We start from the raw sequence: 23,362 nt of genomic DNA, 5'->3' as shown, positions 1-23,362 counted from the left end.
AGAGCAAAGCAAGCAATTGAACTGTCATTGGAGCGTGCCGTGGGAGTATTATTTTACTTGCTTGATTGGGGACTACTGGTTGAAATTTATTGAAAGAAACGTTTAAAAATGTCCTTATTTTCCAAGACTGTTGTTGACTGTGAATCTGTCATTTTGAAATATGGGATATTTTGTAATATGTGCTGATTCAGAAGTTAATCGCTCTCTCGAAGAATGATGATTAGCCTCTTATACCTTCGAAATTCTCCGAAGAACTATAAACCGTTGAGGTCAGGAGTTCTAGAGTGAAAAATAATGGTCCATTAGGCCTTCAAGCGACATGAAAATCACTCATTGATTGTTATTGGTCAAGTGGTTGAAGTACTCCGAGATGTTATTTTAGAGAAAATAGATTGATTTGAGAGTATACTCGCTTACCTTGACTATTTCTGACAGTCCTCTCTACTTTTCTTTGCCGGATTTGTATAGTGATAGTGCCACCTTGTAAACTTACAATTGTCGATTGCCCTACTTCTTTAGGTCCTATTGAAGAGTCGTCTACCAGAAGCCCTAACTTCCTTGAAATCCTTGTTCAACTTACACCCCTCAATGCACCCTTGCAATGTTTTCAGTGGAAAAGGAACTGAACACTTCGGTAAGCTCATCCACCGCAGCAGTAGATAACACAGGGTTCATTCCTAAAGCGCTTGGACGAGCTAACTTTGGCCTCATACAGTACAAGGTTCCGGCAGATATTCCTCAGTTTGGCTTGAAAGACTCGTTGCATTCAGACTGAAACTTATATGTTGCATTCAGACTGAAACTTATATAGCATTCGTATTAGAGGATGCGGCATATAGACCGAGATCCGTGACAATATATTGACGATCCACTTCCAATAGTCATTATACCCTAGTTCTCCTAGGCTGGATTTTCAGTTGGATGTCAAATAGTATTCGCCTTGTCGTCCTTTAAGATGATCGTTAGAACTACTCTATATAGCTTATGGCTTCCTTGACCTCGCTGACAGGACCGAGGGACTCAAGCCGCTTGTCGCAAATATTTTTTGGTTCTTTCCAGCCTTATTACCCTCAAATAGTGAGTGAGCATTGAGTATTGGAAATTAATTTTTAATCCCGATAACCTAAAATTCCAAATCAAATCGTCACTAACTTAAGGCGCTGCCGTTCGATTATCCTTTTTATTTATTACAGTTATTTATTTGTGTGATGGATGTGCTAGTGTCTATATATAAAGGGTGATTTTTTAAGAGCTTGATAACTTTTTAAAAAAAAAACGCATAAAATTTGCAAAATCTCATCGGTTCTTTATTTGAAACGTTAGATTGGTTCATGACATTTACTTTTTGAAGATAATTTCATTTAAATGTTGACCGCGGCTGCGTCTTAGGTGGTCCATTCGGAAAGTCCAATTTTGGGCAACTTTTTCGAGCATTTCGGCCGGAATAGCCCGAATTTCTTCGGAAATGTTGTCTTCCAAAGCTGGAATAGTTGCTGGCTTATTTCTGTAGACTTTAGACTTGACGTAGCCCCACAAAAAATAGTCTAAAGGCGTTAAATCGCATGATCTTGGTGGCCAACTTACGGGTCCATTTCTTGAGATGAATTGTTCTCCGAAGTTTTCCCTCAAAATGGCCATAGAATCGCGAGCTGTGTGGCATGTAGCGCCATCTTGTTGAAACCACATGTCAACCAAGTTCAGTTCTTCCATTTTTGGCAACAAAAAGTTTGTTAGCATCGAACGATAGCGATCGCCATTCACCGTAACGTTGCGTCCAACAGCATCTTTGAAAAAATACGGTCCAATGATTCCACCAGCGTACAAACCACACCAAACAGTGCATTTTTCGGGATGCATGGGCAGTTCTTGAACGGCTTCTGGTTGCTCTTCACCCCAAATGCGGCAATTTTGCTTATTTACGTAGCCATTCAACCAGAAATGAGCCTCATCGCTGAACAAAATTTGTCGATAAAAAAGCGGATTTTCTGCCAACTTTTCTAGGGCCCATTCACTGAAAATTCGACGTTGTGGCAGATCGTTCGGCTTCAGTTCTTGCACGAGCTGTATTTTATACGGTTTTACACCAAGATCTTTGCGTAAAATCTTCCATGTGGTCGAATAACACAAACCCAATTGCTGCGAACGGCGACGAATCGACATTTCACGGTCTTCAGCCACACTCTCAGAAACAGACGCAATATTCTCTTCTGTACGCACTGTACGCATTCGTGTGGTTGGTTTAATGTCCAATAAAGTAAACTGAGTGCGAAACTTGGTCACAATCGCATTAATTGTTTGCTCACTTGGTCGATTATGTAGACCATAAATCGGACGTAAAGCGCGAAACACATTTCGAACCGAACACTGATTTTGGTAATAAAATTCAATGATTTGCAAGCGTTGCTCGTTAGTAAGTCTATTCATGATGAAATGTCAAAGCATACTGAGCATCTTTCTCTTTGACACCATGTCTGAAATCCCACGTGATCTGTCAAATACTAATGCATGAAAATCCTAACCTCAAAAAAATCACCCGTTAGTTTTCCACTTCTTCAATATTTACTACATTCTTATTTTTAAAATCCATCATCAACCCCGCCGCTAAATATTCCATTTGAAGGCATACATTTCGCGAGTTGATTTACATTTTACTGCCAAAATTTCTTATCTCGCGGCAAAATTAATAATTCAACCATTGGGGCCACTACTTGTAGTTGTGTTCCACTTCTTTGGCTGTGCGGGAACTCAGCTCAAGTTCGCTTTTGCTCTAAGAAAATTGTGTAGTTTGAATATTAGACGAGTTGGCGGTGAATTGAAAAGCTAAACTTAACCGATGGCGGTGCTGTCACTCTATCGAGAGCAACATGAAGTGAAGGATAACAGCTATATTTTTAAGATATTCTTAGATAGTATATATATAATATTACATAAGGGTGGTCCTTAAACGGTTGAATTGAACTATGGTTTTCTGTTCCATCATTATTTGGTTCTAAGAATTCAGACTCCCTAACCCCTCCTCTTGAAAACGGAATTTATTTTCCCAGAATCTGTTCTCTCTTTAGTCTCCAGAATTACTTCGTCGTGATCTGTGCCTCATATTAACTACATTTATAGCCTTCGAAGTCAAAGTCTTCCTTCAATCGAGGACTTCCCTCATACACTCACACACTTACAATCATTTAGAATACATTTCGGGATTATCCTTCAACCCCCCTCCCCCCACTTTCGGTGTGCAATCAAATGTCAAATGTCATCGTATGCCAAATGCCAAAACACACTTGTTCGCGGCATATCAAAGTAGCATGTCAAAATATTTACCTTCGTAAACGCGCAATCGAACCGCGAGCAATACACCTCAACCTCTGCACACTCCTCCCTTACCAACCTGCGGCATATAATACCTTCTCCTAATATGCTGCCATTTTGACATAGTACTTTTCATGCTCCGTTGTTGTTGTTGTCTAAACAGCAAGAATATTACGTTTTGTTGTTTTCATTTTGAGCGCTCGCGCTCGCGATTGACACTCGAAATGCAAATTAGAACAAGTGACATATTTAAATTTTTAATTTCGCTATTTCACATTTTCTGCAAACATTTGCAATTCACAGTAACTAGAGGCGTGTGTTTCTGTTTCTGTTTCTGTTTATGTATCCGTGTTTCGGTTTTCGCTTGTGAGTGCGTTTAAGGTTAACTTTAACTAGAGTACATTAATTGTTGAATCTTACGGTATTTTGTGGCTGTGTTAGTGCATCGTTAGACTTGCTGAAAATTTATAAAATTGTAGCTTTTTGCTTTGTAGAAAATCTGTTTTTAGTTCTTACAGAGTTGTCAAGATGTTTTTAAAATACTTTATATCCAGTTTCTTGGTTATGTTCTGTTACGAAAGGTCTGTATAAATGTCAATTCTGAAAGTCAAATTTCTCATCGTTTATTAATTAAGCAACCTAAGGCATATCCAGCTTGTAAAAACAGAATTAGGCAAACAAATTTTTCTCATTTGTGTGTATATTTACTAATAGAGCCAATTTCCATATTCTAAACGAAATTCTCTCTCTAGAAGATCCGTACAAAGCTCCCGAAATGATTAATAATATAAAATTCACATATAATCAATCGAATTTATGTGACCTTATCAAAAGAGCTTCGAACTCTCTGAGCTTTTCATTAGCATATGTTACTTTCCATCTGATTACCCTCGTAAATTCTATCAGCGGCTTGGAGGTGACATAAAATTTGTAGATATCTTAAGTAGAAGATGGATGTTTGCTTATTATCTAGGAAAGATTTAATTCCCCGTTGTATCAAATCCCATAATTATTGTGACTCAATACCTACAGTGAATATTTATTCTTTTTTATTATTTATCCTTGAATCTATCACCAGACTATGGGTTGAAATCTGATGGTATATTTATCAGAACGACCAATCCACCACAGAAAAGAAACGCCAGCTTAAAACGAACTAAAATTTAGACAAAATTGTCAAATTTCTTCAACAAATGGATGAAACTAGTCCACATTCCTTTCACAACCAAATTTCCGTTTCTGATCCCTCATATGGCCAATATGAAGATTATCGTTCTTCTCAATAATATTATACAATAAATCTGTCCAAATGGATGCAATTGACTCTCTACTCTCCTATTCCACTAGCTCGCAGATCCCTCCCTTGGGGTGATTTTAACAGATTTGTAACAGTCGGTATATGAAATAGCTTCACAAAAGTATTAAATATGGGCGAGATCAACTTCATCCAATGGGTATATCAGTTTTTTTTAAACGAGCGCCATAATTCCTGAGGTTTCTTGATATATTTCACAATCCAGAAATACCTCTGGTTGGGTTTCATGGGATCTACTTTTTACATCTTTACTTTGGATTTTTCTTAAACTACTGCCGATGTAGTATTTTATACTTGTGACATTCTATTAAAACCGCCTCTATTTTTTCTCCTTAACCTTTCCTCATTTTAACTCACCACCCCTCTACCTGTCTACCTCCTTGCGTTTCTGTCAGTCACCTCATTCCGCATGCTCTTGTCAATCGTCAATATTTGCTTGGCATTGTTTATTTGCTTGTTATGCCAAATGTTTGTTTGCGCATCTTTTCATTGAATGCGTCGCTGCGTTCAATGCTGCCAATCTGGTGGCCAATGTGTAAACTAATTTAGATGACACACAATGGGGGCTGAACAAAGAGAAAAGGCGGTTCAACAATCTGTGTCCACTCAGACAATTGGAGAGGACTCTGTGTATTTTTTTTTATTCAACTAGACCACTCTTTGACCTAGCCGAGCGCACAAATCAATTGCAGCTGTGGGTGGAGTGGGCAGAAAGGGCTACAAAGGGCGTATAGGTATAAATATATAGACATACTGTGACACAGTGGTAAGGATTAAGTTCAGTCAAAGCAAGGCGGACCGTATAATTAAGTAAAAAAAAACTTTCTTGAATTCTTGGGATCTCGAATCGCTATTATGAGGTCCACATTTGCCTATTTGGTCTCGAAGAAGACGAGGGCTATCCTATCGAACTGAAGTTTAATAGCCTCCATCTTCTGGGATTCACAAGGTGTAATTTAAATCGACTGTCTGGAGATGTTAGATGAAAAGCTTCGCTAGACTCTACTATGACGAAACTCTAGAACGATCGGATGGAAGTTTTGAGTTCATATACTTGGGAACTTTTTGGAACATTAAACTTTTTGGAAATTTGGGAACATTAAAAAAGTGATCGAAAGTCACTTGCGATAGAAAGCTCCCTTTGGAGAAGAGTTCCATCCAAAGGAAGCAAGCTTTCTATTTCCTTATGGACTTGCAAACCACTTTCTCAATTTCTCAATTATAAAACAACAACATTTATTTCGATATAAATATGTATTTCTGTGTACCCCCTACAATGCCGTGGATTCAATTTGAGTTTGAGGAATTTATGTGCAAAGTAAATAATTGCTGTATCTCTAAAAATTTCATTTGATTGTGTAAATATTTAATATTTGCGGCTGAAAATGAACTGAACTAAGTTGGCAAATACACAAACGGAAATTAAGTTCGCTTACACACACACACCTGCACATATATATAGGATGCTATGTGAGCCTTACTCACAGTAGTTGAATTGTGTTGAATTTGCTTTGCTTTGCTCATGATTAAAACCTAATAAAGTTATTTGCTGAAGCGCAATAACAATAATAACAACAACAACAACAATAGTTGTGGAAACAGTGCAAAGCATCAACGAGAACAATGAGCTTGTGTACATAAATCCAGATACATAAATGTGGCGGTAGGAAATTGTATGGCTTATGCTCTTCGGTCATGCGAAGGACTTCATGATGAATAAATTCATAAAATTTAGTTTTGTTTTTCAATACAAAAAGAAAGTGGTGAATATTGACCTCAATTAATTAGCCGAAGAAAATGTTATATTTTCGGGTTATCTTACCAGATCCAAATTGTGGAATTTTTATAGGCGGAAAATCAACATTAGTTTCAAATACATTTTACATTTAATGACAGAATCTAGAACGTAAAACCCGAGATCCTAGTAAAAATCATCGTCAAAGTCAATCAACAAAAAGGAATTCACAATCGGCTTGGTGGCAAAAGGCTGATGAGCTTGCTAGGATAGGTACGTCAATCTCACCTACAGTAAAAAGGTAATAAGCAGAGACACAACTATTATATTTTTCTTATGGATAAATGGGCTTCAGCTGAACTTAGCAAGAGCTGGACAGTCACTAGCATAACATAACATAAATTTCTAGAGGTCTAAGGAACTCTTCATCCTCAATAAGATCAATCTTTCCCTAGCCAAAAGGGTTCTAACTGGTAATTGTCGAATGGGGATTCACGCGGTAAAACAATAAATTTTACCGGAAGCTAGCTGCAGATACTGCATGGAGGAGGATGAGGTACATATAATCCCAACATGTCCTTGTGGAATGCCAAGCCTTTCAGAGATCTATGCAAACGTTTCTTGGATCTCACTTTTTTTTGCACATCCTCGCGAATTAGTGGATAGATTTCTATGTTCTAGACGCTTTGCCGATCTTTAAATGTAAGTGACGGGCAAAATTGTTCACATGACCAAGGACTGTCTTTTATAGTCCAAGTGTATTTCCTCTGGCAGGGAACAACCATATAACGTAACCTATCCTATGGACACAAGAGAAATTAGAACGATTGGACAGATGGAAATTATTTTGTTGCGTATAGAGGGGTAGGAGGAACGCATAAATCGATTTTAAATAAAATAAAATTTAAAATTTCTCACATATTAACCAATACACCTTTTAATGTCAACCGGAAGCCCGAAAGTGATTTTATTGGGTATATGGGGGATAAGTCCAAACTGATTTTTTACGCTTTCAACACTATGCTACATTAAATCTCGAACAAGGTGTATGTTTTTGCTTCTTCTTAAAGTGAGTTTCAAACTGTCAGATAGTTTTAGTAAAAGGTCAAGCCGAAAGCCCTCATATTCGGTATGTGGAAGCTGGAAAAAGTTCAGTCCGAATTGAATTGTGTTTAGAAAATTGCCACTTCATTAATGTTTGATTTAACTATTGTAAAGTTAAAGAATCAGATGAACTAATATTGTTTTATAGTCCGATTTTAAGCTTTTTGAAGTTGAAACATAAGAATGTCCAAGTCAAGTGTATGGCTTAAATTTGCTTCAAATTAGTCGAGTGGTTGCTAATATAAATTTCCATATAAAAGTGGGTATAGTCCTGTCCATGGTCCAATTTATTAGTAGACTCATAAGCAAGCCATTAAATGAAATGTATTTTTCTGCAGACGGTTTTTATGCTGTTTTAGAAATTTTGAACATAGTGGTTGTATAGGAGTGGGAGAGGTTATTATGAGTTTTCAATCACTTTTAGACTACAATAAGATTCTACAAGGAATTTGTTTAATTTGAATTAGTAGTAGGTATTACAATAAACATTGTACGAAACGCTGCGCCTTCCATATTTCAAGAAGCCAAAGATTCCAAATGAATCTCTTTATCTTGAGCCTCTGTACCAAATTCAATTTTATTTTATTTTTTTGAATCATTGTGACATATTACACTTTTTCGATATGACACGAAAATAGGTCTTCGACAATAATTTTAATTATTTAATTTTTCAATAAATTATGATCCAATTTCCTACCGGGTGCACTTAGTGAAATGAAAAACGGTGAAAGCGCTGAAAATTATAACTGACTGCTAAGCAAATACCAGCAGCAACCCGAAATGCAAAACCAACAAAAAACACAACACAAATATCAATCTCAACGCATCTCAATTTATACGCTGGGGAGAATGCCGACAAAGCTTTTTGGTGGGTGGAAGGTTTGCTTATTGGCAAGCTCACTGTTGTTGTCTATCTCTGCACGACTTTTGTTGGGCGTTTAAAATTTGGTTAGCACGCCGCTTGAATGTGCACTTATCTATTTGCGGTAATTTAAAACAAATAACAAAGTTTATTTAATAAAATGCACACACACACACCCTTTTTCATATAAAAGTTGATCAAGGGTTTGGCAAGTGGGTTGCCGCTGCCAGCATTTAATTGGCAAAAATAACCAGATTCAAGTGAAGAGTACACAAATGTTGTAGTTAGCTGATGCAGAAAAAATAAGCCAGAAATGAAATTTGTTTTAATTAACTGAAACAACAACAGCAAAAGAGTCAATGCAAAGCCTAGATACTCCTTTCACTGGAAGAAACATAATTTTTAACTGGAAATTGATTTAACAGTTGTAGATATGTATATCACTTCAAACAAGTGCTATTCTATCCAATAAACAAACGATAACTGAATAAGTAAGGAGAGGCTAAGTTCGGTAGCAACCGAACATTTTATACACTGAACGAATCAGATGCAATTCAAAATTGAGTTATATGGGAAGTTGTCGTAGTTGTGAACCGATTTCATCCATTTTCCACACATGTCATCAGGGTGTCAAGGATATATTATATACCGAATTTCATTGTATTCTGTCGAGTAGTTCCTGAGACATAGTTTTTTCCTATGTGTGGTCGACGCCACGCCCATTTTCCTTTTTTAAATCTGAATACAGCTATCTTATGTCATTTCTTCTATAAAATTTAGTGTTTCTGATGATATTAATATAGATTCAATCGCATAATTTCACTTTAAAATTAACATAAAAATAAATCCTGATTCCTTCCAACTATTCATTCAATAATAATAGTGTATATAGTCATCTCAAGCACCAGATATCGAAGATGAGGGCCCCAGAGTCGATGGTTAGCTTTATATAGAGAATATATTGTGCTATTTGTAACTAAATGGACAACTTTTCCATATTATATTGTGGCTTGGTACTAAAATTGATAAAATCGGGTCAGTAGACAGACCCCCTAAACCTAATAATATAATTTTCGCTATTCCTATAGCTTTTATAATATATATATTGTAAGATATCTTAAAAAATGAAGTGAAAGTGTTATCTTTGATATGCTGTGGGGATTTAGCGGTGCAAATAAGTAAAATCGGTCAATAAATTATACCGAAGATATCAGTCAATTTGTGAGACCTATCAATGTACGAACATTTTTTTGAATCATATATATATATATATATATTTTATGAAGAAATGTAGATGAAATCCAACCAAGCCTTGCATTAACCCCAAATATACCTAATTCGTTCCCGGGACAGATCCGGATTTTTTCGAGTCAAGGACTATGAAATCGGCAAAATTATTCGGGTAATTTTTTCTGCCGCCATAATTTATGTATAGTTTACAGTAATACCCATAGCTAATTCAGTCAAAAACTCAAACTCTATTTTATTAATTTTCTTTCCTTCATTATCTTCCTTTTTCCTAGGACGTCATGTCTGGTGAAACACTATCACTCAAATTCCTCGACGTGGTCACCATTTTGCTCAAATATTGTGGCAACAACTGTTCGGCGGCCAAGAATACCGAAACACAAGCTGTGATCATCGATCTCATTGCGACCATAGGTTTCCTCTGTGCCAACAACAAGAAGAATCAGGTGAGTGTATTACTACGCTTTTTTATTACGCTCCAACATATTAATTGATAACCTCTATATTTGAAATGATATTAGTTTTAACCCCGTTACTCTCTTCTACTCTACTCACACACGCAACTAGGATCTACTCACTTCAGAGCAATGTTCCATTATAATTAAGAGCTTAACCAAATTACCTGAACACTTGAATGTGGTCGTTTACCCTTGCTTAGTCACAATAACGTTCCAAAATGAGAATGCTCGCAATGTGATAGCACGTGATTTTAATTTAGAAGTAAGTGAAAAGTGATGATTTAACTAAAGTTTTAAATTTTTTTAATTTGGATTATGTGTGGGGATGATACATATACATATAAGTACTTTGGAGATATGACAGTGGTTCTCAAATTATGTTAAGATGAATTGCAAAAGGAATTAATTGGAAATTTCCAAAAGTATGTAAACAAAAAACAATGTTTTTTAATGGCAACCCTTTTTAAAAAAACTGTTTAAAAACTTCTTAGGTTTAATTAAACATTGTCATTACTCTATATACCAGATTTATTATACATATTCTGGTCGAAAAGAATGAGGCAGGAACTAATTGCCTAGCCCAAAATGCTTCTAAGACCAAATATCATTATTGATTGTTTTAAAAGCTAGTAACCATCTGATTGTCGACTTAAAAGTCGAAATGAAAAAATGATAATATATTATTTTTAGTGTTGCCACCTGTTTATAGTTTTATTTATAAAATGTAAATAGCGTTAAGAAGTATATGATAATTTGCACAATAAATTAAAGAGCTTTTTACTAATTGTCAATTGAAAATATATTTACACTGGCGTTGAAAATTTATATTCTATAGAATTGATAACATAAAAGATTCAACACATTATAAATAACAAACTGAGGAGATTTTAGATAGTTTGCAACCAAAAATATTGTGAGTAGGGTTGCCAACTAATTAAGGGGCTATACCAGTGTAACCCATAAAAAATTAGGCGATTTTGGGGGATTTTTTTTTTTTTAAGAAAATACTCGATCGATTGTTTCGAAGTTTTTTTGACATAATAAGGACAAAAATATTGAAAAATAACGGTGGTCCCTAACTGCTGATATGATTCCGGCCGAATTAGTTGCCAAAACTAAAAAAAATTCAAAAGGCTATTAAAGTTTGAAGCATAATCTCTACAATGACAAACAATTTTTGAAAAATATCAAAAATTGACAAAATGACGTAGTTCTGAATAAAGTGTATTTTTTAGGTAAAAAATTGTCGTTTTTTTAATGCCAAGTTGAGTCACGTCAGCAATTTTGAGAAATGTCGTTTCGAGAAAAACGCGTTTGAAGATTCGACTAAAGCAGCTTATACCAGCGAGCGGCCGCTTTTTAGAACGCCACCATTCAAAAACTATAACTATTCCAAACACTTACCGCTTTCACAGCATATTTTTGAAAGCATAAACTATCGTATAAGCAAAAAATAAAAAAATCGATTTTTAGAAAGCATCACACTGGTATAGCCCGTTAAGAATTCCGAAAAAAAAATATTAAATTAGGTATTACAATCTTGGCAGTGAAATAAACGGATTTAAGAAGAATTCATAATCCTTAAAGAGAAAAAGTTTTATATTCGTAATAAATATTAAAAAATCCAGATAATATTTTTTTGTTAGCCTCAATGCGAAAATGTGAGTGGCAAATTTAAAACTATTGAGTCATATTTTATATATTTATTTTTAATTTCTCACAAATAGACCTTTTTTTAACCTTTTCCCAAACAATGTAGAGGACTTAATTTTATAATAGAGTTGCCATATTGTCTGCATAATAAATAATTAATAATTTAAATTTAAAAAGTAAAGGAATTAATTTAAAAATTAAAAATATTACAAAAAAATTAAAAATATTAAAAAAAAATTAAAAATTTTGAACCAAAAAATATTGTAAATAATAGCCCTGCCACATATTATAAAAAAAAAAAAATATTTATAAATTTTATTTAAACCATTATGTTGAATAACATAGATTAACATAATTTAAAAATATATCGGTAAAAACATTGCCGGATCTAGAATAAATTGTTTCTTTAAAAACGTTTTATATTAAAAAACCTCTTTAAAGCCTTTTTGAAATGTTTAATAATGAAAGAAAAATTTTAGAATCGGGAAAATTTCAAAATATTTTGGAATTCAAGAACATCATTTTGGATGTACTTACATAAAAATACTATCAAAAAGTTTATTTTCACATTTTCATAAGATTGATATAAAATTTTTTTGAGGGTTTGACTTTATAATGGGGTTGCCATATTTTATGAATCATAAATGGTCAATAATTAACATTTAAAAAGTAAATTAAATATTTTTTTTAAATTAAAAATATAATTTTAAACAAAAAAGTGACTAATAGCGTTGCCATATCTTTTAATTTTTTAAAATAGTTTGATATTTGTAGTTTTTTTAATTTAACCATTAAGTTGAATGATATAGAAATAAAATTTTAAATTTCAAAATATATAATAACGTTGCCAGAAATAGAGTAATTTTTAAACTCTCGCAACAAAAGTTGCTAAAGAGAGCATTATAGTTTTGTTCACATAACGGTTGTTTGTAACACCCAAAACTCAACGAGTTAGATATAGGATTATATACATGTACCAAAGTGATCAGGGTGAAGAGTGGAGTTCAAATCCGGATATCTGTCTGTCCGTCCGTCCGTCTGTAACTTGAGTAAAAATTAAGATATCTTGATGAAAATAGGCTAAATCGGTGCCACGCCCACAATAATTTAACAAATTTAAAAATGTAAAATTTAATATTGAACACAAAAAGTATAGTGAACAATTGTGTTGCCATATCTTTTAAATTTTTAAAATCAATTTCTATAAATTTTAATTAAACCATTAAGTTAAAATACCGAAAAAAAATATTTAATCAAAAAAATATCGATAGAAACGTTGCCAGATATAGAATAATCAATTTTTTTAAGTGTTTTTTAATAAAAAAAAATCTTTATAGCATCTTTTAATGGTCACTAAATAAAATAAAATAAATTATTTGAAACCCGAAAAATTCCAATTGCAATTGTAATATAGAAGTGTATATATGTATCAGCTCTTATAATCCAATAATCCAATATGCATTTTCCCATTGCTAAACTAATTTTTGTTTCCCAATTTTAATAATTTTTTTTCTCATAGTTCCTGGATGAATACAGCAAATCAGAGAAGGCCAAGAAGAATCATCTAATCGCTTTGCTCAAAGAGAAGACCTAAATGTATGCAGCGAAGAATATTTCAAAGATAAGCTCAGCGCTTATCGCAGGTTGAAAATATGAAAATACTTGAAATGGCACACGCCAGGTGTCATTTGTGGCATAAGAAACGAACAATTACTGCCTTTTGCAACTAACAATGCAACATTTGCACACACAATTGCATATTTGTAACAGTAAATAACAAACAACTAGCGTTACTTACAAATATACTTAACAGAAAAAAAGAAATCAATTAAAAAATAAAAAAAAAAATATTTTTGCACTCATTTATACTAGAATGCTTAGACTTAACAACAGTTTTAATGAAAAAAAAAACAAAAAAAAAATATTAAAAACTTGCTAATAAGAAATTATTGAATTTTAGTATAAAAAAAAAATTTAAATACGAACTATTAAATATTTTTTATATTTTATATAAACAATTTAACCAAAACATACCCGCATTAACGTGATATAATAGATTTTATGTAAGCGTTTTTTTTTTTTGTTCGAAATGCCGCTGAAGAGTTGAGTGGAGTGGAGTGGAGCGTTAAGAAAGCAATAAGTACTTGAACTATGTAACATTTGATTCCTGTGTTGTTGTTGTTTTTCGGTTAGTTTTTTTTTTTGTGACTAAAAACTCTATGCATACTATATATACTTATATATAATCTACACTTATTTTTACGCTATTTTAAATTAGTTTAAATTTTAGAATTCTTATTTATTTTGTACTCACTATTTATGCCAGATTACTGTTTTATAAATTTTTTTAATTTTTTTAAATTAAAAATTTAAATTAATTCTTTTTTTTTCAAATTTAAATTATTTTTTGTATTTTTTAAATTTCAAATTTAAAATATTTTTTTTTTGAATTTCAAATTTAAATTAATTTTTTTTTTAATTTCAAATTTAATTTTTTTTCTAATTTAAAATATTTTTTTAATTTCGAAATGTTTTTGAATTAAAATTATGATTTTTTTCATAACCATACCACCTATATACCTACTTTATTTACTTAAGTACGCTCTCAATCCAATATATGTCTGTGCTTATATATATATTTTTAATCCAATATATGTCTGTGTCTTATGTCTTATATATTTTTTTAATGAAATCGTATTGCCTTTAATTTTGAGTATTATTGTCATAATTAAATTTTATTCTAATTACTGTATTATTACACTCCCTTAATAATATTTGCCAATATACCTTTTGTTGTTTGCTGAACATAATTTGATCTTAAGTTTAGTTTTGCTCGCAAGCATTAATCACAAATCATCTCTCACCTACTACACTCATGCATACCAACATACATACATACACATACATTCTTGTTAATGAATTTTTTAAATTCATGCAAAAAACATAAAAACATAAAAACAAAATATGCGATAATCGTTACTCGATACTAATTGATGATCTAATACTTTATTTTAATATTACTCTCTAAGGAAATACACAAAAATATTTTTTTATATTTTTCACTAAATCGAATAAAAAATATCAATAATAAATATGGAATTATTCAAGAAAACTTTAAAAAGTTTTTGTTTGATCAAAATTTGTGAAATTCTCAACAAATTGTAAGTTTTTGATATACAAAACAAAGTGTGTTCAAAAAATAACGGGAATTTTCGTTTTTTTTTGAAAAATAAAATTGAATTAGACGACATTAATGTTGCCATCCATTCCCCATTCGATATTATGCATTTATGTCAATGCTCCTTTCAATCCTCGAAACACTTCTCATATTCAATTTTTAGGATAATCTTTGGCTTCTTCAGCGATTTCTCGTTGTTTATAAGGTTCTCTCATTTTCGAAAATAGAAAAAAGTCACACGGAGTTATTTTTGGTGAATAGTGAGGCGGCTGGAGCATTGTTACAGTATTGTTTTTCGCCAAGGATTGACGAACAAGCTATGGAGTGTGAGTTTTCAACAAACGAAAGTCACCAAAGTCATGAAATCACGCCTAACCTTAGCGCCTACTACCGATAAAGAAAGCAATGAATAGTACTGAAAATTGTATTATACTTTAGAGGTATGCATATCAGTCAGAAATTAAAAAAATTCCCGTTATTTTTTGAACACACCTCGCATGTGTGAGTCGTGTCTGGCAAAAGCTGCAAACTGGCAACTCTGAAAGTGGAAAAACTCTCGTAAGAATTCTAAGCAAATATCAACCGTTCTCGGGTTGTAAGTATTGCATAAAAGAGTGTATTTGGTGTATTTTTTTAGATTCAAAATCTATAAGAAATTGTTACATTACTAAGATCTCGGAATTCCACAAACCAAGGGGAACCACCATCTACCCTAACTAGCATGAATATCACTACAATTGACCGGTCCACCAATTATGCAGACGTTCAACCAAAATAAAGGAGTATTTTTACGAGGATACATTCTCCAACTTCTTTCCTTAAATATCCTATACCAAAAACATAGCCCGGATCAAGCATTTGTTATAGATCAAGATCACGATTTTTATTACAAGATTCACAATTCAAAATGGTCGGTTACTGGACTTAACACTGATGCCGACGATCACACATAAATTCCGTTCCCACTGCAATCGGATATAACCACAATATACCCGCTTTTTTATCTTGAAAAGATTGTAAACTCGGCAGTACTCTTCGAAATATGCAGTAGTGAAGAGGGTTACTTAAATACGTTCAAAACAGAGTAGATACTTGGAAAGGAATATGGAGACAATAAAAAAATGCATTTTTAATAAAATTTTTATGTTAGATTTGCGGTCCTATGACCTTCAATCGCAATGTTTTATCCTACAAGGAGAACATACTGTGAAGTAGGGCTAACATAATATTTTCAAAGTCGGTGATATGGCTCGACCTTAGAGAGACTAATACTAAAATAAAATAAATTTCGAGAACTGGATGATACAGTATTAAAAAGAGAGTTTCTATAAGCTTTGCTGGGGAGTCAGGTGTCTTCTCAGAAACTGGAATCTGAAAAGTAAATTACTGTTTTTGATTGTTGATTATATGTCTTCTTGCATATCTTATAAAGATGAGTGCGAAGTTGTGAAATTATTCCATACATTTTTAGAACTAAGTTGCAATAAAGCTCTACCAACTACATTTGACTCGGGTTTTGACTGCCTGGTTAGTAATAGTGAACTACTTATACGTCTTATATATTGATTTCTTCTACTTTCGATATGAAAAGGTAATCTATAAAGCGGGGGAGAGAGGGGCGATGCTAATGATAGATGGCGGCCAGCTTTTCTTGATGACTTTGAGTCCTTTAATATTCGAAAATAACATAATGAGGTACATATTTCAAGTGCGTATTAAGGTTCTACCAAAAAGAACACAACCATAAGAAATTATGATGGGTTTGAGAGCGTATTTAGCACACTTTACAATTAATTAAGTAGCAGCAGGGGTCCGACACAAGCAATGTCTTCTTTCCTTATACAAGAACATTTTTTTTCCTGTCAGTGTTTTTTTTTCCACCTTTTACAAAATTTTTTAATCCTGCCATATGGACTTTAATTCAAAGAAATCAGCTCAAGGGTGGAATCTAGCGCACTACAAGTTGAATGTCCAAAATAATCCAAATTCATGTGACAGATTGAAATCACTCAACTCGAACGGAAAGTGACATTTGAGGCGTTTACTCGTGTGTGTGAGTGTGAGTGGCAGAATTGTCTCGCACAAGTTGTAATTGTCTGGATAGAGGTGGAGCAAACAGTGCAAAGAGTACGAGTATGCTTGCTTGCTTGAGGCAGGACAATAAAACCGAGCACTCACATTCAATCGAAACGGTTGGACGACAGCACCAGCGATGAATAGAATAGAAGTTGACGTTCGTAATAATAATAATAAAGAATGAGTGAATAATAAAGAAGCCAAGTGCGTTTGGGCAACAATAGCAACAAATAATATGTATATATATATGTACATATATGGTACTAGAGGTATGAGCAAAGAGTTACAGTGGTACGTTTTGGGTTAAGATGTGGAACAAAAAATTGAAATTAATACTTGAATGTATTGTAGAATTACAAAAAAAAAAATACTAAAGTTGAACTTCCGTAATACGAACTTCCTATAACTCGAGCTCTTGAATTGACAATAGAAGTGAAATTTCATACAAATCACCTTCCGTATCAAGGAAGTCTCTCTAACTCAGAAGTGTTTTTGTGAATTATGGTGATTGGAGTTTGGTAGGAAAGCTCAACTGTATCAAATCAACTAAGAATTAGATAATCTTGGGAAGACCCGTCTAATAAATTTTTCACGAATTGTAGAAATTATGAAGTGTGAAGTATTCCTGATGTTCATTAAAAATATCACCTTCGAAACCGGTACTCGGTTTCAGACAAGGCGACCCTTTATTTTGAACAGTTTTAGTTCCCTCTCCTTTTATAGCAAATCCAGAATATATAGAAAGATTTTTAGTTCTATAAATTGGTCTCACAATTGGCCCAGATATCCAATTAGATAGCATTTGGACAGACGATAATCAGTATAATCCTTATAAGTGAGGAACTTAGAGCAATATGAGTTAATTCTATCCACCTTTGGTGACACTTCACATCACATTGAGCTTGCCACTTCGTTCGATAAAGTTATATCATGAACTGTATCATGAGAGAAAAAATTAGCTGTACTAAAATTATCACAATTAGTAGCTAAGTGGCATCTATAGAGGAGATAAATCGTTTTCAATAATAATTAGAAACAATTGATAGGGTGCGTCCGGTACTTAGCTCAAACGCTTCGGACGCCCTAGTAGTGTCGACACTAATAGCCATCCTAGCGTCATCAGGACGGTAATCCCAAGAGTTCCATATTGCTATGGGAATTGACGCACTTTGGCGGTCACTGGCGAACGTAGCGATTCTTCTTCATCTTCCAAATTAAAAATTTAATTATAATTTATAAATACTGTAGCCCATCGTCAACAAACTGATTTGACCTTATCAGTGTGGCTTCCGACCTGATTAGTCAACCTTTGACCAGATATTCACAATACTCCAGCTCCAGGAAAAGACCCAAGAAAAGCAGATCGACACGCACCATCTTCTTGCCGATTTCAAAGTTGCTTTCGATTGTCAATATCTAAGTTTGTGATACCCACAAAACTAAAACGGCTATGTAAAATGACGTTGAGCGCTAACACCAGCTCCGTCAGCATAGCGAAGGACCACTCCGAGCCGTTTGATACCAAATGAGGTTTCAGACAAGGCGACCCTTAATTGAGTGATTTCTTTAACTTAATGCTTGAATATCGACATTGTCGGCGGCAACAACAAGGTTGGGTGTACAGCATTTTCAAGCCTGGAAAAAGAAGCAAAGCGAATGGGTGTAGTAGTGAACGCGGACAAAAGGAAATACCTCCAGTCATCATGCAAACGATCGCCGCGGTTAGGAGACCACGTCACTGTTGGCAATTATAATTTCGAGATAGTAAAAGACTTTGTCTCCTTAGGCTCCAGCATAAACACCAACAACGACGTCAGCCACAAAATCAATCGGATTATCACTCTTGCCAACAGGTGCTATAACGGGCTCAGAGGCAATTGGAGAGCAGAGCCCTAGCCCTCTATTTATTTTAATAAGCGGATGGGTTTCGAAATAGTATAGTTATTACTCTGAACTAAACTATGATTATGAGGGTATTTTGAAACAAATTCATCCTGAAAGTAGGCCATCTTTGAAAGGCCTTGATCTTTGAACAGCTATTGCCATTTTAGAAGAAGATTTCTACCATTTCTGTTATGGGAGGTGGGTGTGGCAATTACCCTATTTTTTCTGATATCCATTTCGTAGTATGAAGGAAGAAAATACATTATTTCAAAAATCATTATCGAATATGATAGTTTGCTTCGTTATTTTGGATCCATTTTATAGATACATGCTTGGATTATGGGGAAGAAAGTGGACCGGTACTATTAAAGCTTGAAAGTTTTACTCTATTGTCTTTTGGAATTTCTAAGCTAATTGGGAGTTTTGCCAAATTTGAGAAATGATTTTGAAAAAATTTCATGGAGTTAGCTTTAAATTCTTCGAGATTCAAGTAAATAACTAGACCTCGATAAGAATTCCAAGGTTTATATTGCCAAGCTAGAACTATATTTGTCACAATTATTCAAGGAAAACAAGTGGACAGATAGATATCCCAAAACTAATTCCATCTCGAATGACTTAAATATTCATTGACAATGTAAGAAACAAAATATTTTTGAGTAATAAACGTATTTGCCCCACTGTACTAATTAATTTGTGTGTGTGCGAGAGTATATTATATGTATAACCAACTGGTGCATATATGAGTATTGTGTGCTTACAAGCATAATGTTGCATGATTGCAATGTGCTAAACCGTTAAACAGCCACAATGTGCATGAAATTACGAAATTAATTCGCATTCACAGCACAACGAAGGGTTGCTGCTGCTGCTGCTGCTGCCGCCTCAGCACGGATGGATGACATTTATGAAATAAGACTCACTCACTTTCAATTTCAATTTCTGGTGGCATGCAGCGACGACGAAGCGACAGTAAACAAACAAGGAGTCAACAAAGCGAGCGCAAACAATGCCAAAACGGTAGGTGAGTGTGTGTGTGTGCCGAGGTAAGGTGTGGTGAGGTGAGTTGCACTTGCCGCGTTGCGCACGACAGGATTCGACATTTATTGTCCTTTAACGTTTTTTTCGATTTTTTATGCACTTGTATTTTGAAAATTCTTGTATTTCATTTTATTCAGCTTCCTTTTTTTATATATTTTTTGTTCCGAATTCTATGGCGTGTGTGTCGTGCCGCCACGATTCTATTGTTCGGTTTAATTTTGACTTCGCTTTAATGAAGCCAAACAATCAGCGGTAATTGAAGGACTCACTTTCTTATTATTATTGTTATTATTATTATATATTACTCTTGCAATTTGTACTACAATTAAGCGGGCATATTTTTTTGTTTGGCCTGAGGACGAAGAAAAAAAAATTATAATCGCACTTTAATCAATGTTGTATGCTATTGTTCTGTGAAACCAGGTATTTATTATGTGACAAGAACGTTTTTTGGATAGATGTGAGAGCATATATGAAGGCATGTTAACAATACAAAGGCGGACAAAAAAATCTGTGGCGAAAATAGTATATTTTTTTTTAATATTCCAAAAAATTCTTTTCCAAATGGACAAGGAATTGAAATTTGTACGAAAAAGGTTATATCATCCTCTCAATATAACAATAGCGTATAATTTTTTTTGGGTTTTGAGAAAATCGAGTTTAAAATTTTTGTCAAATCAGAAAACATGAACATGAAATTATACACCATTTTTTCCAATGACATTTTGACCCACTTTGTGAAAGTAGAATTTGACAAAATTTTGACAAGACATAGAATCAATGATGGAGATTCTAAATATGCATTAAAAAAAATAATGGCGTATGAGCACAAAAAAAAGTTTTCAAGACTATACGAATCGGTCCCAAAATAGAAAAGAACGTCTGGCGAATGGTCCGTTGTGGAGCTTGCTTACGAGGGAGGTCCGAAAAGTATTTAGAAAAACGTAAAATTCTGGAAATGTCGATTATCAAGGTTTCATTTGTTTCTTTCCTTTTAGTTTGATACATAAGCCTCAGCGATATTTAATCCGTTTGAAAAATTCTTTTTGGAAGACTGAAAAGTAGGACTCCGTTTTAAATTTGAAAGCAAAAAGAAGTCGCATAAAGCCAAATCGGCAGATTCGACATTGAAACGGCGCAATAATTGGTATTGTCCTGTGACCATTTTGTCTTCTCGAAGTGGGCGATATTGCTCACATCCACTGAAACCCAGAAAACGGTCGATAGCAAAATATTTGTCTTCTTTAAAGCAGATTCGCGGGGGTAGTCTAGTATTCCTCAGTCTTCGATGTGCTCAAGTAGTCGTCCATTACGCCGACAGCGTAATCATGTTCACTATTCCATGCAGAATATAACTCACGCTGTTGTTGTTTTGTAGTGGTTATCAAGGCCTACTTGAAATGGTAAGCTTGAATCCATTGAATGAGTAGGTAGTTTAATTTAATACAGTATCCAGAACGCAGTTACGAGAGGGTTACTCAAGCTCGGTGTCTACAATGAGTGATGATTTGACCCCAAGGACTATATTCACTGAGAGGGAGTCGATGAAGATATTAATAGCTTCTCTATGACTGGCGTTCATTGCTTGTCTAAAGTCAATTGCGACCGAAGTCTGCTTTGTGTAGATAACTCAGGCTGTCTCTCAAGCCGCAGTCTCAGCCATTTCGCATTTTTTCTATCGACGTTCTTCAGCTACTGAATTGTGGACTTTTGTACCATTGGGTTTTCAGGGATTATTATTTAAATTATCAAAACTTAAATGTACTTCTCCCTTAATTATTTCTTTTATCATTTGTATTTGATCTAATCCGGCTGAGGTTATTCACTATATTGTTTCCGTTTATTATTAGTCGAAAAATACTCCGAACTAAGTGATGGAATAAAGATAGATTAATATTTGGTGCCTCATAGATCATTTTCTCGCTTAGACCTCAATCTATTTTGAGGATTTTTATACTCTCGCAACAAAGTTGCTACGAGAGTATTATAGTTCTGTCCACATAACGGTTGGTTGTAAGCCCTAAAACTAATAGAGGTAGATATAGGGTTATATATGTCAAAATGAGCAGGGTGACGAGTAAAGTTCAAATCCGGATATCTGTCTGTCCGTCCGTGCAACCAGTAACTTGAGTAAAATTTGAGATATCTTGATGAAACTTGGAAGACGTATTTCTTGGCACCATAAGAAGGTTAAGTTCGAAAATGGGCAGAATCGGTGCACTGCCACGCCCACAAAATGTCGAAAACCGAAAACATATAAAGTGTCATAACTAAGCCTTAAATAAGGCTATGGAAATAAAATTTGGTACAAAGGATCGCACTATAAAGGGGCATATTTGGATGTAATTTTTTTGGGGAAGTGGGCGTGGCCCCGCACCATGCCCACTTTTTTTGTACATATCTCGCAAGCCACTAAAGCTATATCAAGGAAACTTTCTGGAATCGCCCACTTATGGGTCAAAATCCATATCTTCGAAATTACTTGATCAAATTCAATGAAATTCGGTTCATAATATCTTCTTACCTTCCCAATGATATGTTGTGAAAATAGTCTAATTCGGTTTACAACCACGCCTACTTCCTATATACCAGAACTTTGAAATCGGTCTGAATAGTTTACTTTACAATATATAAAGTTAGTACTAGTGAAGATACCGGAACAGAACTTCGCTGAAATACTGTATTTAAAGAGTGCCATCACCCTTCTAAAAATCGTCGAAATCGATCCATAAGTTTTCAAGACCCTATATATCGAATATTAGGAACTCAGTACTTCTAATAAATTTTTTACCGAAAATATAGGTAAGTCTCTCAGATATTTTGAAGGAATTCAGAATATGTTTCTTCTAATAATATGCCTCCATGGCAAAATGGAGTGAAATCGAAACATAACTTCATCTATCTCCCATATACTTAATATTAGGGATTTCAAACCTTCAATGGACTTTATACCATATATGTATGTATATGCCGAATATGTGAGTCAAATTGTTTGTTATATTAATAAATTCAAATAAATAAATTGCGAGAGTATAAAATGCTTGGTGATGCCCGAATTTAGCCCTTCCTTACTTGTTTGGTATAAGTTTAGCTGACGTAGTCCATGGACTTTCCTTCAGTTCCTTATACTGAACAACCTTAACTTAAAACATTCATTGAATACCAGCATTACAAAAATAAAAGCTGACTTTCCCTTCTCATACGCTCGTAAGGTTGCTCAACTAATCCTTTTGAACTATCAAACTATTTGTGGGTCATCATATCAAACCAATTTCGAACTTCCTATAATATTAAAAAACAATTTGCCTGGAAATATATTAAATTACGGAAATTACTTTCTAAAAATAGTAAAGCTTTTACAAAAGCGCTGCAAGGGCATAGAAGAAGCAAAACAATTATTTATGTTTAAGTGCATATTAACAGCCAACGCAGCAAATGAACATGTACAGAAAATTATTCACTTGTAATTGCAATCAAACATACACACACACACACACACAGA

The 23,362-nt window shown here is 34.0% G+C and overlaps 1 protein-coding gene and 1 long non-coding RNA gene across 5 annotated transcripts in view; one reads left to right on the top strand and one right to left on the bottom strand.

The window, feature by feature from the left end:
- LOC105216404 (calponin homology domain-containing protein DDB_G0272472) overlaps window positions 1–13,505 on the top strand; it is a 103,231-nt gene extending 89,726 nt beyond the window's left edge. For 2 of the 3 annotated variants that reach the window (XM_054228133.1, XM_054228132.1), the window contains exons 10-12: window positions 9,846–10,016; window positions 10,138–10,290; window positions 13,201–13,505. In XM_054228133.1, the coding sequence (XP_054084108.1) occupies window positions 9,846–10,016; window positions 10,138–10,290; window positions 13,201–13,275 (399 nt within the window). In that variant the 3' untranslated portion in view covers window positions 13,276–13,505. Of the gene's footprint in view, window positions 1–9,845; window positions 10,017–10,091; window positions 10,291–13,200 lie in introns of those variants that run through there. The other variant, XM_054228134.1, reaches the window with a different exon arrangement.
- The window catches only part of LOC114804463 (uncharacterized), a 119,222-nt gene that overhangs the window by 3,153 nt on the left and 92,707 nt on the right, over window positions 1–23,362 (bottom strand). The window lies entirely within an intron of this gene.

This window comes from Zeugodacus cucurbitae, chromosome 3 (genome assembly GCF_028554725.1).
Source record: "Zeugodacus cucurbitae isolate PBARC_wt_2022May chromosome 3, idZeuCucr1.2, whole genome shotgun sequence".
Classification (NCBI taxonomy): Eukaryota; Metazoa; Arthropoda; class Insecta; order Diptera; family Tephritidae; genus Zeugodacus; species Zeugodacus cucurbitae.
This window is presented reverse-complemented; position numbering and strand designations above follow the sequence as displayed.